Raw genomic sequence first — 16,696 nt, 5'->3', positions numbered from 1 at the left:
GTTTATTCAAATTTGCCTTTCCAAGTACACTCCACTGGGAGATCTACATTAGCTAATCAGGTTTTCCCAGTGACTATGGTAGGAAATCTGGACCCCGAGGTGAATACCAGAATAAAACCAAGAGACCGTTACAAAGCATAAGGGCATGTTTAGTGCAAGGGACTGAAATGACGTATTTTCCCTGGGTCCGTTTCGAACACAACCATGTTGAATAAACATACCGTCAGATGTGTTCCACAATCACCAGATAAGCCCTCGGCTACCCCCAGTCACAAAGCACCTCTTCAGAAAGCCCTTTATAAACTAGAGACTGATACATGAGTGAATCAGCTTTTCCCCTTCAGCACACACATTCTACTCAATACAATTCTCCAAGAACGTGTGAACCCAACACCAGCTTCCCACCCTGGCTGTGGTCCTTGAGAAAGCCAGATCCCTCAGTGGCTCTCTATCTCTCTCTTCCTCTTGACCCTCTCTCCCCTTCTGACACCTCCCAGAATGGCTTTTGACCGTCCCCTGTGCCCTCCAGCATACATGAGTAATAAACCTGGGGTTATTAGAGTTCTCCGATAGATGTTGCTGACGTGTGTCCTGCAATCACAATAAGAACCCAAGGGCTGGTGCGGCCAAGGCATAGGCTGTGGTCAGGGAAAGGTCTGTGGGAGTGTGGACAAGCACATGGGCACGGGTGAGTGCTTGGGCATTCCTAGCCAGAGTGGGGTGTGAATTCCCTGAGGCTTGAATGGAACAATGTTAGAGTCCACATCATCAGGTGGAGTCCTAAAGGAAGTGAAGGAAAAGACTGAGACCCAAGGTGGAAACTGTGCTTTTGTATTCTCCTTGACAGTAAAATGATGGAAATGGCTTACTGATCAAGTAGCTTTTTTCCGTATGAAGGGTATAACTCATGATAATGATCTCAGGAAATCTAGGGGAAATTTACCCGGCATGGTATAAGTCATTTGAGATGAAATTAATTTTAAAAATCCAACTAGTCCCATGTGAGATACAGAAATTTCAAGCATTTGTGACCCAAGGTTGGGGTAAACTTTGGGGACGTCTGAAAATAGACAACGGAGAAACCGTCTGTATTTCAGTCACAGTAGAAACTTAATAATGTGAGTTCCTTAAATGTATAGAAAAGTTGATCAAACAAATGGAAATGCAAAGAAAGAAATAGAAGGAGTAGATCCTACTTCCACAGTCTGATCAGAGATTGGCAGTTCCTGGCTCTGAGGATTTGAGCCCTTCAATCATGGGCATATCTTCAGCCTTTGGATGATTGGTTCTTATAACACTGAATCCCAAGGATTCTTTTCAGAGCCCTCTTTATGTCTCTGTTCCTCAGGCTGTAGATGAAGGGGTTCAGCATGGGCGTGACCACCGTGTACATCACCGAGGCTGTGGCACTTGACCGTGAACTCTGGGTAGCAGCAGAGCTGAGGTACACACCTAGGCTTGCACAATAAAATAAGGAGACAACCGACAGGTGAGATGCACAGGTAGAAAACGCTTTAAACTTGCCCTGAGCAGATGAGATCCCACATATGGAGGAAACTATCTTAGAATAAGAGTAAAGGATCCCAGCAAGGGGACCTCCACCCAGCAGCATAGCTGCAAGGTGCATCACCACGTTATTAAGAAAGGTGTCAGAACAGGCAAGTTGGATCATCTGATTGAGTTCACAGAAAAAGTGGGGGATCTCTACCTCTGTACAGAAGGACAGCCCCAACACCATTAAGGTGTGTTCCAAGGAATACAGGACACTCGTGATCCAGGACACCAGAACCAGGAGTCCACAGAGCCGGGGGTTCATGATGACCGTGTATTGCAGTGGGTGACAGATGGCCACAAACCTGTCATAGGCCATCACACTCAGGAGAAAGTCATCCATCCCTGCAAAGGTTATGAAAAAGTTCATTTGTGTGATGCAGCCTGCATAGGTTATGACTTTGGTCTGGGTCTGGATGTTCCAGAGCATCTTCGGAACGGTGGTGGAGGTGAAGCAGATGTCTACAAAGGACAGGTTGGCCAGGAAGAAGTACATGGGCGTGTGGAGGTGGGAGTCAGAGCTGACGGCCAGGAGGATGAGCAGGTTTCCTAACACAGTGATCAGGTACATGGAGAGGAAAAGCCCAAATATGAGGGGCTGCAGTTCTGGTCTCTCTGAAAATCCCAGGAGAAGAAATTTTGATATCCGTGTAATATTTCCTGGTTCCATGAGGTTGCACTGACCCCCGGAAAGAGGCAAAGGACATCATTAATTTTCACATCAACAGTTTACTCACATAGTTGAAATGCTACCATTTATATTGTGCAGTCAAGAAGTTCATTTCAGTATCTTGTCCCTTTTGTCCACAAAGGATTGTCCTTTTGAAGAGATTCCCGCCTGTTTCATCTCAGTTAGGTGTTTTGGTCTCATTCTCCACACTCCCGAGCAGAGGTCATGCATTTCACTGTTTTACTAAAAATATCTTTCCTGCATTGGAGGAATATGTACTGAGGGTCAAACATGTCCCAGGCATTGTCTAGGCCATGAGCATAGGATACTGAAAACCAAAAGCCACTATAATCTAGTGATGGAGAATGAGTAGAATCAAATACAAATATTAATAAGACATCACAGGGTGTCAAGTGCTATGAAGAGACAGAAGCAGATGTAAAGGAGAGCGTGGATAGGAGTGCTATTTTGTAATCAGTGTTTGGTCAAGACCAGTAAACTAGGTGACATTTGATCAGAGACCTGCAGGGAAGGAAGGCAGGAGCCCAGAGCCTGTGTGGGGAAGTGTGTGATGGTAGAGGGAATGGCCTCAGCTAAGGCCCTGAGGATGAAACTACTTTGAGCTATTTGAGTCCAACACAGGAAGCATGTATGGGAAGGGGAATGAGCAGGAAAATGATCAGAGATCGTGTCAGGCAATTTCAAAGAAATAGGTGGCCTCGTTGCTGGTTCCCCTTCAAGAGAAAGGAGTCACTCACCCACAATATGTCCTGCTTGTATTTTAGAATCTACCTGCAAAGTCTGCTGTAAGTTGACATAGAGCTCTCTAGAATATGGTGTGTTGATTGAGTTCTGGCTTCTATATTATAAGAATCACCTTGGAATATATTGGACCATGTCCCCTGACCATCTGATGATGGATGTCATTTCACAAGGCACACACACACACACACACACACACACACACACACCAAATTAGTGATCCCTGGGCTGTGTTTTTACCATGACTTCTCACTCCAACCCCAACAATTAAGTTCGGAGTGGGTATAACTCAAGATGTGCAGATCCATTATCATTCCTGCAAATGATGTAAGTTTCCCATGAACAAATAAAATTGACAAGTCAGACTGGCATGCTCATTTTCTTTCCTGTATGTAAAGAAACACAAACAATCTTCTCAAAATCAGAGAGAGAGAGAGAGAAACAAGAGAGTGAAATAAAATGGAAGTGGCAGAAAAGATCTAATGGCTCAGGTGGTCGCTGAAATCTGAGGGGCCATGAAGAAGAAAGAGCATCCCTGGTTCTGACAACATTCCAATCCTTGTTACCACCCTAATGCCCAGCAAAAATAGTAAGGAGCAAAATTAAATTCAGTCACAAGACGACATTAGTGGGATCTTCAGGGTGTGCATCGTCTTACAGAGTGAATGCTCCAAGAGAAAATGTGCTAAGGGAATAAATCTACCCTTCGGCACAGGAAATATGCAAAGCACAGCAAAAGTTGGGCAGGTCATAATGGAAGGTAAGAGACTTGCTTTTTCTTTGAAAAAGCACCTTGAGACTTTGCTATTTCTTTGACCAATTGGATGTCCTGTGATCTTAGAGAAGGTGGGACAAATCCCTTTCACTTTTTAGACGTGGCGTCTTTTCTCTGTTTTTCCTGGGCTTTGTGTTGTGATCTTTTTGGCCGAGTGTTGGGCACACTCTGGTCCTGTTTCTGGTTTGCACAACATGCAAAGTTCTGTTCAGACCTTGCGCTACAAAATTCTGCACATACCATGACAACCATTGTGGCTCTGAGTCACCATCTCCGTAAGATTTCTGCCTGAGGCTCTTACACCACACACTTAATTCATTCTACTATGACTCTGCCATATAAGGCAAGTACCAAAGGAACAGGGCCTTCTCTGACCTTGTCCACTGTGGTTTTTCAGGAAGGCATGGTCAGCCAAGCACATGACCATAGAGATCTCCAGGTTCTGGGCTAGGCTGGTGGCTGTGTGGTGACCTCAAGTGAATGCACCTGGCTTTGATTCTCTCTGACCCTTTCCTCCGGGTCTTGCCAAGCTCTCAGACCCACCTGGCTGGGACCTCTGAGGGAGAGGTGTCCATGTGGCCGTCTGGAAACCTCCTGGATGGTTACTGGTGGTGACTAAACTCTGTCCCCACACAAGACGGCAGAACGGAGGCTAGCATGAGTCTCCCAGTCAAGCTTTCGACTCCACAAGCAACAACCTGGTCCCGTCAGCCCACGGTGGCACAGGCAGTGGGTGTGCACAGGAGGTATTTATAGTTTCCTCTGTCTGTTCATGAGGCACGTTCCCCTCCTCCTCCTCTTTGGAGCAGCACATGATTTCCCTGGGGGACACTGGTCTGGACACAAAGGAAATTTTTCTGGAGGTTCTGTGTTCCCCATAGACCAGGTTATAACTGCGTGACCCCAGTGTTGAGTATTCCTTCCTCATGAACTCCGCTGCTCTCAGAGTTCAGACCTCCCGGCAGCGACTCCCAACGCTTATGTCAATGTTTCGCCCAAGTCTAGGACTGAGCCTTCTGTGTGGATTAGTTCCCTTGGATCTCCGAGCTGTTGGCTTGTGTTGGAGACACAGTCCTGCCATCTACACAACATTCCGGTTTTCCTTTTCAACAAGGAGGAGAAAAAAGCTCCTTGACACGAACCCTGAGCACTACGTACCGCAGCTTCATGACACATTCGCACACTTTTAGGACTTTCATACCACATCACAATTAAGAGCTGCTGTTCAGCCCCTGTTTGTAAAGACTTTTTTAATTATATGAAATATGGTGAGGTTTTTTTTCTTGCAGTATAATATGAGCTTGGAATAGAAAAGTAAACAGGTTCTTCCTGGTAGCTTTGAGAAGAAATCAGGCCTTGCAACCATTTTCATTTTAGACCAAGGTGAACCACTTCAGGCTTCTGATGCATCGAATGTAAGAACATAAATGAATTTTAAAACACCAATGTAGTTATTTTACATCAGCGTTAGCACTTCAAATGACAAATGTTGTTCCAATGAAATTTTGTTAAGAGTCTGAGATTAGGGGGGCACCTGGGTGGCTCAGTTGGTTAAGCATCCGAATTCGGCTCAGGTCATGATCTCACAGTTCGTGAGTTCGAGGCCCGCGTCGGGCTCTGTCATGACAGCTCAGAGCCTGGAGCCTGCTTCACATTCTGTGTCTCCCTCTTTCTCTGCCCCTTCCCTGCTCATGCTCTGTCTCTCTCTGTCTCAAAAATAAATAAACATTAAAAAAAAAATTAAAAATAAATAAATAAATAAATAAATAAATAAATAAATAAGTAAAATAATCTGAGATTAGGGTTCTCCCTTCAATCACGGAGTTTCCCCTGGGTAAAGGCATTTTGCATTGTAATCTCATCTCTAAGTAGAAAAGGAGATTTACAATCAATTTACAGATATTCATCCTCTTTAGCTGGTAGAGAATTTCTTAGTACATAACTGCAAGCATGCTTCGGATTTTGACGTCTGGGAAGCATCATGATGGGAAAAGTAATTCATCCTTTAAATGTATGTCTATCATTTATGTCTATCTTGAAATCTTTGTGTCTACACATCTTCATTCTTTTAAATGCATATTAATTCAAACATTTACTCTTTTCATAACTACACCTTCAACTTTCTCTTAAGTTTCCTTTCAACATAAAATAAGAGATTATGTATGAGTTTGCTATTAAAATGAATAAAGATGGGGCTCTTGGATGGCTCAGTTGGTTAAGCACCTGCCTGTTGACATTGGCTCAGGTCACAATCTCACATTTTGTGAGTTCAACCCCCATGTCAGGGGTGCGTTGACATGAGGCTGCTTGGTATTCTCTGTCTTTCCCTCTCTCAGCCTCTCCCCACACCTCTCTCTCAAAATTAAATGCATAAACATTAAAAAAAATTTAAGTGAATAAACAAACACACAAAAGAGCAGAATGAGACCTACAAAGACACAGAAAAAAACCTCATGGTTTGCCTGAGGGGACTTGGGCGGATGGGCAGAATGGGTGAAGGACAGTGGGAGATACAGGCTTCCAGTTATGGAATTAATGAGTCTTGGGGTAAAAAAGGCACGGGGTATGGAATACAGTCAATGATACTGGATGGGTTTGTATGATAACAGACAGCAGCTACCTTTGTGGCGAGCACCGCGTAATGGGCAGAGAAGTTGAATCACTACGTTGTGCACCTGAAACTAATGCAACATTCTTGCCAACTGTACTCAGATAAGATTTCTTTTAAGTGAGTTTGTGTTTATGTGCATATGCGTATATGTGTTTATTTGAAAAAACAATGTAATATATACGTACAACTTTGCATCTGAACATTTTCTTTGGACTCAACGAAGCTAACTATAATTTAAATTTTAAAAAGTAATAAAATAAAATAAAATTTTGCTTCAGGATATTAAAGGACATCTAGAGTCTGAGATCATATTGTAAAGTCTATTTATTCAAGTTTGTTGCTCCATGAAAACTTTTCTTGGAGATGCATATTTGGTGAACACTTGAGTAAGGAAGTGACTGTTGTACACATTGTGGAACAAGGTACTAAGAGACCAGGATCCTAATGAGGAGAATAAAACCGATCTAGAAGACACATTAATATATTAAGTGTCCACTACTAAGAAGAGCAGTTAAGATACTGATATAGAAAGGAATTTCAGACATATAAGTGAAAAAAACATAATCTCACAGAGCCTGAGTGGTGTTTGAAATTGTCAACCACAAGATCATGACCTGAGCCAAAGTTGGATGCTCAACCCACTGAGCCACCCAGGCATGACAAAAATAGAGTTCTTTTAGAGACACATAATAAAATATTACAGATAAAAAACCAAATAATTTGTATTTTTAAATATTTTTATTTATTTTTAAGAGGGGGGGAGAGAGAGAGAGAGATAGCCTGAGCTGGGGAGGGGCAGAGAGAGGCAGAGACATAGAAGTTAAGCTGTCAGCACAGAGCCCGACATGGGGCTTGAACTCAAGAGCTGTGAGATCATGACCTGAGCCGAAGTCGGATGCTTAACTGACTGAGCCACCCAAGCACACCTGACATTTATTTATTTCAATTCAAGTTAGTTAACATACAGTGGAGTGTTGGTTTCACGAGTAGAACCCAGTGATACATCACTTACATATAACTCCCAGTGCTCGTCCCAACAAGTGCCCTCCTTAATGCCCATCACCCATTTAGCCCCTCCCCCACCCACTTCCTCTCCAGCAACCCTGAATTTCTTCTCTGTATTTTTGAGTCTCTTATAAATTGCCTCCCTCTCTGTTTTCATCTTAGTTTTCCTTCCCTTCCCCTATGTTCATCGGTTTTGTTTCTTAAGTTTCACATATGAGTGAAATCATATGATACTTATCTTTGTCTGATTGACATATTTTGCTTAGCATAATACACTCTAGTTCCAACCACGTTGTTGCAAATGGAAGATTTCATTCTTTTTGATCACTGAGTAATATTCCATTATACACACACACACACACACACACACACACACACACACACACACATATATATCTATGCCACATCCTCTTGATCCATTAGGGGGCATATGTACCCCAATGTCTATAGCAGTGTTATTAACAATAGCCAGTTATGGAAAGAGCCCAAATGTCCGTGGATTGATGAATGGATAAAGAAGATGTGAGTGACCTAAATTTTGATCATGAGTTGCTTGCCTATCTCGCTACCTCAAAAGCATCAGAGTCAGACCACACTCACATTTATGCCCCAGGAATTCACTCTACCAGGTGCTAGGCAGAATATCTCCAAGTTGATTTAATTTCTTCTCCATAATGTGGGTTCTTTAAATGTCAATTGACCTTAACCAAGGGAAGCTGATGAATGGACATGCTTAAACTCGGTTCCCTCAAATAATTTTACTGACTATGTCCCTGTGAGATTCCTACTGCTGTTATAAAACATTCCCACACTAGCTGCTGAAGACAAACACATACAGGTTCTTACAGTTCTGGAGTCAGAAGCTTTGAAGGGGTCTCATCGGGCTAATAGCAAGGTGTCTGCAGGGTTGTGGTTCTTCTGGAGGCTCAGGGGAGAATGTGTTTCCTTTCCAGTTGCAGTCTCTGTTGCTGGCCACCTGCATTTCTTGGCTCACGGCTCTTCTGCCACCTTCATAGCCAGCAGGAGAGCATTCTCAAAATCTCTGACATCAACTCTTTTGTCTCCATCCTCAACATTTGGAGGACCCTCCTGACTACCCTAGCCCCACCTAGAGAATCACAGCTGATCCTTTTATCTCCATGGCAGCTAATTTACAGTCCTGTTCAGTCTGCTAACTTAATCCTACGTTGCTATCAAAAATAACATGTTAAAGGTCCTGGGAATTAGGATGTGGACATATTTGGAAGGGCCTTATTCTACCCACTACAAAGTCTTTTTCATAAATGTATTATTTTTGTCACTTATAAAAGCAATAAGCACAGAATTGACACAGACTGAAGAAAGAGTGAATACATTATTCTTTCAAAATTACATGCATGCAAGGACACCATTTGGTGCAGAAGACTTAAAAATACCTACACCTGTCTTTAACACAAGATCCCAGCCTTGCTAATCAAAGAGTGGCCCACAGACACAGACCCACAGTTTAGTATCACCCAGGAGCTGGTAGAAATGCAGAATCTCTGGGCCACCCAGGACGGGAGATCAGATTCTGCATTTGTAGTGGGATCTGTGTGAATTTACATGCACATTGAAGTTGGAGAACTGCCGGTGTAGCCGGGTTTCTCACCTTTTATGATCGACATTTGTGGCAGGATAATATTTTAGGGGGTGCTCCCTTTGAATTGTAGGTGTTTGGCAGCTTCCCTTCAGACTTGACAGACATCCCAGGGGAAAATTCATTTCTGGCTGCGAACCACTGCCCCAGAGTTTGAGAACTAGAAGCATCCTGACAGAATCAAACTCAAGGGTCACCACATACTCAGGTATAAATTTAGACAGATGACTAGACATGACCAAGCGCCATTTCTACAATGTAGAATGGAGCTCATAAATGTACTTCCTTGGTTATGCTTATAAAAATTGACATCCCTATGAGATGTCAAGCTCACATTGTAGTATGTAAAATATTTAAATACATCTGTTATAATTAAACATTTAATAACAAGGGACCAACTGACAGCTTTTACCTTGTGATAATGTAAGAAATTCCTAATTGTGATGGCAAAAGTGTCTTGAAGCCAGTGTGTGTAGAACCCAAGGTTTATTATCAGAAGAACCCAGTTCTCTGTGCTTCTCTCTGCTGATAGCTCAGAGCCCAGAGCCTGCTTCAGATTCTGTATCCCTCTCTCTCTGTCCCTCCCCTGATCATGCTCTGTCTCTCTCTGTCTCTCAAAAATAAATAAACATTAAAATATATTTTTTTAAAGAATAGACACTAGGGATGCTCGGTGACTCAGTTGGCTGAGCAACTGGCTCTTGATTTTGGCTCAGGTCCCAATCTCAGGAACCTAGAGATTGAGCCCCCATGAGGTTCTGCATTGAGAGTGAGGAGCCTGCTTATGATTATCTCTCTGCCTGTCTCTCTCTGCCCCTCCCTGGTACTTTTTCTCCCATAGAAGAAGACAAAGAAGATAGAGGAAGAAGAAGAAGAAGAAGAGGAGGAGGAGGAGGAAGAGGAGGTGTAGAAGGAGAAGGAAAAGGAGAAGAAAGAAGAAGAAGAAGAAGAAGAAGAAGAAGAAGAAGAAGAAGAAAGAGGAGGAGGGGTAGGGGGAGAAGGAGAAGGAGGAGGAGAAGAAGAAGAAGGAGAAAGAGAAGAAGAAGGAGAAGAAGAAGGAGGAGGAGGAGGAGGAGAAGAAGAAGAACAAGAAGGAGGAGGAGGAGGAGGAGGAAGAGGAGGAGGGGGATTGGGAGAAGGAGAATGATGAGAAGGAGGAGAAGGAGAAGAAGAAGAGGAGGAGGAGAAGGAGAAGAAGAAGTAGAAGAAGAAGAAGAGGAAGAAGAAGAAGGAGGATGAGGAAGAGGAGGAAGGAGGGGGAGAAGGAGGCAGAGAAGAAGAAGAAGGAGAAGAAGAAGAAGGAGGAGGAGGAGAAGGAGGAGGGGGAGGGAGAGGGGAGGAGAGGAAGAAGAAGAAGGAGGAGGAGGAGGAGGAGGAGGAGGAAGAGGAAGAGGGGGAGGGGAAGGAGAAGAGGAGACACTGGAGATGGAAGGGCTGGGTCCCCAAGACCAGTGAAGGTTTTGAAGTTAGAGAGACATAATCCACGTGTGTTCTTCCTTCTTAGAGCTGGAGAAAAGTGTAACTCCGAGCTGAGATAACGTGCTAGGAGATTTACCTAACAGGAAGAGGGCAAGTTCAGGGAAAAGGAGAAAAAAGAAAAGAACTGCATTCACTTGATCTTTAACCTAGTCTTTTGGGAACTGAGATTCATCAGGAAGAAATCCTTTATGTCCAGAGCAGCTTTCCATTGGGAATCATATGCTTAGAGGTTGGAGTACCCTCTAAGGAGGGAAATGCACCTAATGAGCAGATACAGGGAGGTATAAATACCCTCTGGTCTCCTGTCAGCCTGTGCGACCTTGGACAGGAAGGCGAGTGGTTTTGGTCTGTTCGTTCTGAGTCCTAATTCTGGCTGGGGACGGATGCTTCATTCCCCCCTGCCGTCTCCGCTGAGGACAGAGCCTTCGTCCCTGTTACCTGCTGTCCTGGGAGGAATTCAGTTTCACGCGGAGACCTTCCCGTCAGACACCCAGCCAGGTGAGTCCAACAGCCCCGTGCGCCGTGGATGACAGGGTTGTCCGAGAACTTAATCCATCATCACCTGGGGGCCAATTCAACTTAGTCCAGAGCAAGTGATCACTGTGTTTATTTGCTTGCGTAAGTAATGAATGTATTTATTCAGCGACTGTGCCAGTTTCGCAGAATGGCTGCTACTAACACTTTTGAGAGTCCTTCATATTCTTTACCCTGAAAGATGCTCTAAACATCCTAAAATACTCAGACCTCAGCACTGGGCAGGCTCTGGTCAGGATGTCCATCGGCAGAGGCGTAGAAACCCTGCATTAAAAATATGAATATTTGTAATATAGCTGCTTTCAGGTCCCGCCTTCAACCTGTAATACCCACTTTTCCACCAGCAAATTCAGTGTAACCCCAAGACTACCCGCATAAAAGTCCAACCACAGGGGCGCCTGAGTGGCTCAGTCGGTTGAGCGTCCGACTTCAGCTCAGGTCATGATCTCACAGCTCATGGGGTTGAGCCCCACGTTGGGCTCTGTGCTGACAGCTCAGAGCCTGGAACCTGCTTCTGATTCTGTGTCTCCCTCTCTCTCTGCCCCTCCCTAGTTGCTCTCTCTCTCTCTCTCTCTCTCTCATAAATAAATAAAGATTAAAAGAAAAGTTCCAACCACACAAAAAGTAACACTGCTCTAAGTTTTTTCCCCAGGTTCCTGGGTGAAGAAGACATTTCCTGTTGTTTCTTAATCTGGCCCTCAATTTCAGCAAATGTCATATATTTGATGACCTTTCTGATTATTATATGGCCATATGCTATTCCCCCTCCCCTGCTTTTTTTTAGCATTTCAAAAGATTTCCTCAGATCATTGCTTCCCAGTTGACTTTGGAAACATTCTTTGACCATCAAAATGTTTAACTTGATTTAAATATTCCTATTTTCTTACTGCTGAGTTTCTTGCTTTATTTTAGTGGTTTTTCCCACCTGTGAATGTTATATGCAGTTTTCTTGATGTTCGATATATTGTATGGTTACATTTACACTGAAGTCATTATCCCTCTGGTGTCGGTAACGTGTCTGAGGGAGGGGACCTATTTAATGTTTTTCCAGATAGATATCCATTTATTCTAGCTGTTACTTAGCAATTCATCTTTTCCCAACGAAACTGAAATACGACCTTGCCGTATAGTAAATGTCCTTATATACTGAGACCTAATTCCTGATTCATTCGACAAATAATAACTGAGCATCTGCCATGGGCCAGAACATTCTAGGGACATTATATGTCATATTCTTTCATAGTCTTTCACAATTTAGTTATTAATCCATGTCGGTATTACTAATGATTGCTATTATTATCTGTTCCAGTTTGCTTTTATTTTTCATCCGACTTTGCTTATGACAGTTGTTTTCAAGCTACTATTTTAACCTGGTTTCTGGATCGTTTCATTCTTTCCATTCTATAACTTTTCATTGTCTGATATCTTTTTTTTATTTTTATTTTTATTTTTAATTTTTTTAACGTTTTTTATTTATTTTTGAGACAGAGAGAGACAGAGTATGAACGGGGGAGGGACAGAGAGAGAGGGAGACACAGAATCGGAAGCAGGCTCCAGGCTCTGAGCCATCAGCCCATAGCCTGATGCAGGGCTCAAACTCACAGACCGTGAGATCGTGGCCTGAGCCGAAGTCGGGCGCTTAACTGACTGAGCCACCCAGGTGCCCCTGATATCTTTTTATAGTAAACATATATTCAACTAAGTTGGTGAAAAACAGAAATGAACAAAGAGGATAAAGTCCCTGCTCTTCTGGATGTTACAGCGTAGCATTGAGACTGTCATTGTGTCGGCAGGATTTACAGAGCATGGTCTGGGGAGTCCTTTGCATGTTGGATGAGATCCAGAATGAGGATTAGAGGGTGTCCATTGGGTTTGAGAGAGAGAGATCTTTACTCAAAGCCCAGGAATAGCAATGAAAAGGTGCCACATAAGAAGAGGGAGAAGGGGCTAACCTCATTCCCTATCAATCACATAGAAATAAATCAGTCATATAATGATGCAGGAGGTACAGGAAAATGTCTTCTAGGCTTGATATAAAAATGCCTGACTTTTTTTTTCAATATATGAAATTTATTGTCAAATTGTTTTCCATACAACACCCAGTGCTCATCCCAAAAGGTGCCCTCCTCAATACCCTTCACCCACCCTCCCCTCCCTCCCACCCCCCATCAACCCTCAGCTTGTTCTCAGTTTTTAAGAGTCTCTTATGCTTTGACTCTCTCCCACTCTAGCCTCTTTTTTTTATTGTATTGGTTTATCCCTTTGCTTGTTTTTCTTGATGTATAATATAAACGGACATGTTAATATTTATATCTATTTATATTTTTATCTATATAGTTTTGTACAAGTACACCATGAATATATCACTATCTGTCTTTTAAACAAGTTTGTTTCATTCTCTTATTTTTGCTGGGCATCAGGGGATGTAGCCAGGGGAGAAGCAAGGGAGACATTTCTTCCTCACAGTCTCTCAGGGACCACCCCAGCTTATGAGATCATTGCTCTCCCTCATCGATTTCATTCCCTCTGTATCTCACTCTCTGTCTCTTTCATTTATTGACCAGACTTTGTTACTCTGGTGTAAATCACAGCGGAAAATTAACATTCCAGTATGGAGCTCCATGGTGATTGGTCCAGGGGAGGCTTAAGAATTAGCATTCTGGGAACCATTTCTACACTTTGCAGGGGAAAGATGGCTGATCGGGTCTCCTTGGGTTGTATCCATTCCCAGCATAACCAGGAATGTGGGGGCTGTGAGGACAGGGAAATTCACAACCCAGAAGACCATGGTGTCCTGTAGATGTGTGACTTGTAGAGGGTGAGCAGTCCTCACAACAGGGGCCAGGACTCCTCAATCCCAAAGTGACACAATACACGGGCCAGAACTCAGTCAAGAGCAGGCACCAAGACGGGGTTCTGTGTCAATTCATGGGATGGCTTTGCAGCACGATGAATACCGAGGGAGGGGCAGTGTGGACAAGGACGGCCCTGTGCCTTGAGGTCACAGCTGTCGCAGAGAGGCCACATCCCTCCTCACATGTGTGTTAGAGTCTGTCATCAGTGTCCCTCAAGATCATTCCCCTTGCAGCGCTGGCTTTGCTTTCTCGCTTGAACATTTGAAACGAGTACCTTCCTCAGGGCCTTTGCTCTGGCCATTCCCTCTGCCAGGCACACACTTCCCCCATAACCCTGTGTCTATGTCTCCGTCTTACATGAGGTCTGTGTTCCAATGCCACCTGTGTACAGAATTTGCCTAAATGCCATTAAAATAAAATGCCCTATTTGCTCTCTGCTTTATCCCTGTTTTCCATTTCTTCACAGAACACCTCACCATCAAGAAGGTGAGATAATCAAAAGATAATTGTATCAGAAAGATAGTTGTATAATTATCTTCTTTGCTTACATATTTTTTCTCCATCGCTCTAGTGATTTTTGTTCTTCAGCACTCTATACTCATTGCCTAGATAGTGCCTGAAACCTGGTCAGCACTCAATTTATATCCCTGAATAATTGAAGCATTTCTCAGGAAAAGTATAAAATACATGATTTCTTAGGAAAGAAGCTGATTGACAATAAAAAGTATATCAGATGTGGCAGCGATGATTCCCTAAAGGGGACCATATCCGTACACAACATATTAAAAGGAATTTCTGGACTGCAAAATAAAAAAACAGTAGCATTTCAATTTTGTGAGTAATACAAATTTGTGTTATTTTATTTCCCTCTTTCCCAGAAGTCACCTCCACCACATGGAACCAAGCAATGAAACACAAATTTCAAAGTTTCTTCTTCTGGGATTTTCAGAGGAACCAGGACTGCAGCTCCTCATATTTGGGCTTTTCCTCTCCATGTACCTGATCACTGTGTTTGGGAACCTGCTCATCATCTTGGCCATCAGCACAGACCCCAACCTCCACACGCCCATGTACTTCTTCCTGGCCAACCTGTCCTTTGTAGACATCTGCTTCACCTCCACCACCATCCCGAAGATGCTGGTGAACATCCGGACGCAGAGCAAAGTCATAACCTATGCAGGCTGTATCACACAGATTTATTTTTTCATACTCTTTGCTGTGATGGACGTCTTTCTCCTGAGTGTGATGGCCTATGACCGGTTTGTGGCCATCTGTCACCCCCTGCACTACACGATCATCATGAACCCCCGGCTCTGTGGGCTGCTGGTTCTGGTGTCCTGGATCATGTGTGTCCTGAATTCCCTGTTACAAACTTTAATGATGTTGCGGCTGTCCTTCTGTACACACTTGCATATCCCCCACTTTTTCTGTGAACTTAATCAGATGCTCCAACTGGCCTGTTCTGATACCTTTCTTAATAACGTGGTGATGTATTTTGCAGCTGTCCTCTTAGCTGGTGGTCCTTTTGCTGGGATCCTTTACTCTTATTCCAAGATAGTTTCCTCTATACGTGGGATTGCATCAGCTAAGGGCAAGTATAAAATGTTTTCCACCTGTGCGTCTCATCTGTTGGTTGTGTGTTTATTTTACTGTACGATGCTCGGTGTGTACCTGAGCTCTGCTGCTACCCACAGCTCACGGTCAAGTGCCACAGCCTCGGTGATGTACACGGTGGTCACGCCCATGCTGAACCCCTTCATCTACAGCCTGAGGAACAAAGACATGAAAAGGGCTCTGAAAGCATTCTTTGGGAAGGAGACCCTTCCATGGCCAATCGTCATAAGATTGAAGAAGTGCCTCTGATTGCAGGGGTCAAAGCCTCTGGGTCAGAGACTGTGGTCTTTATTCAGACTGTAGATGTAGTATTGCTCTTTCCGTTTATTTCCTCGTCCTCAACTTCCATATGCCATGTATGTAAGTCACTCTATGAAACTCTTCTCTCTCTGATATCCTACAGAATTTTCCCTTGTATTTCCCACTTTCTGAATTTTATTTCCAACCATGGATCTGAAATATTTGGAAATGTTCATTTACCTTGAGGCAACATAGACGTTTTTAAAAAATAATCTTTCTCAAACGACTGCGTCACACCAAATCATTTTTCTTTCATACGTGTTTTTTTAATGCCACGATTACCACCGGTTAGCTCTCTGTATGTCTTAGGATTGGCGGGCGGAATTGGGTGGGTGATGGGCTAAATGGGCAATGGGCATTAGGGAGGGCACGTGTTGGAGTGAGCACTGGGTATTGTATGTAAGTGATGAATCACTAAATTCTACTCCTGACACCAACACTACACTACATGTTCACGAACTAGAATTTGAATAAAAACTTGAAACAGACAAACAAAAAGAACTGTCATGATTGATACGCCACCTACGGAAACCACCACACTTTATGACAAATATATATGATTTTAAAGTAGAACAATATCTGAGGCTACGTTTTTTCGCTTATATGTCTGAAGCTCCTTTGTATATCAGTATCTTAACTGCTCTTCTTAATAGTGGACACTTAATATATTAATGTGTCTTCTAGATCGGTTTTATTCTCCTCATTAGGATCCTGGTCTCTTAGTACCTTGTTGTCCACAATGTGTATGATTGTCACAACCTTACTCAAGCGTTCACCAAATACGCGTCTCCAAAAGAAGTCTTCATGGAACAACAAACTTAGATAGATTGACTTTAGAATATGATCTGAGACTCTAGATGCCCTTTAATATGGTGAAGCAAAATTTTATTTTTTTTTTTTCAATTTAAATTTTAGTTAGTTA

The 16,696-nt window shown here is 43.2% G+C and overlaps 2 protein-coding genes across 2 annotated transcripts; one reads left to right on the top strand and one right to left on the bottom strand.

Annotated features, from left to right (window-relative positions):
• Positions 1 to 1,267: 1,267 nt before the first annotated feature.
• Positions 1,268 to 2,230, bottom strand: LOC144613891 (olfactory receptor 7A17-like). Its single transcript, XM_078435626.2, has one exon. The coding sequence runs from the start codon at positions 2,219 to 2,221 to the stop codon at positions 1,268 to 1,270; it is 954 nt and encodes a 317-aa protein (XP_078291752.2). The 5' UTR covers positions 2,222 to 2,230.
• Positions 2,231 to 14,733: 12,503 nt separating this feature from the next.
• On the top strand, positions 14,734 to 15,723 carry LOC144614157 (olfactory receptor 7A17-like). The gene has a single exon (XM_081790814.1). The coding sequence runs from the start codon at positions 14,755 to 14,757 to the stop codon at positions 15,721 to 15,723; it is 969 nt and encodes a 322-aa protein (XP_081646940.1). The 5' UTR covers positions 14,734 to 14,754.
• Positions 15,724 to 16,696: the final 973 nt, after the last annotated feature.

This window comes from Panthera onca, chromosome A2 (genome assembly GCF_046562875.1).
Source record: "Panthera onca isolate mPanOnc1 chromosome A2, mPanOnc1 haplotype 2, whole genome shotgun sequence".
Classification (NCBI taxonomy): Eukaryota; Metazoa; Chordata; class Mammalia; order Carnivora; family Felidae; genus Panthera; species Panthera onca.
This window is presented reverse-complemented; position numbering and strand designations above follow the sequence as displayed.

Excerpts from the sequence above, each read along its gene's own strand:
- LOC144613891 (XM_078435626.2), bottom strand. The coding sequence starts at position 2,221 with ATGGAACCAGGAAATATTACACGGATATCAAAATTTCTTCTCCTGGGA.
- LOC144614157 (XM_081790814.1), top strand. The coding sequence starts at position 14,755 with ATGGAACCAAGCAATGAAACACAAATTTCAAAGTTTCTTCTTCTGGGA.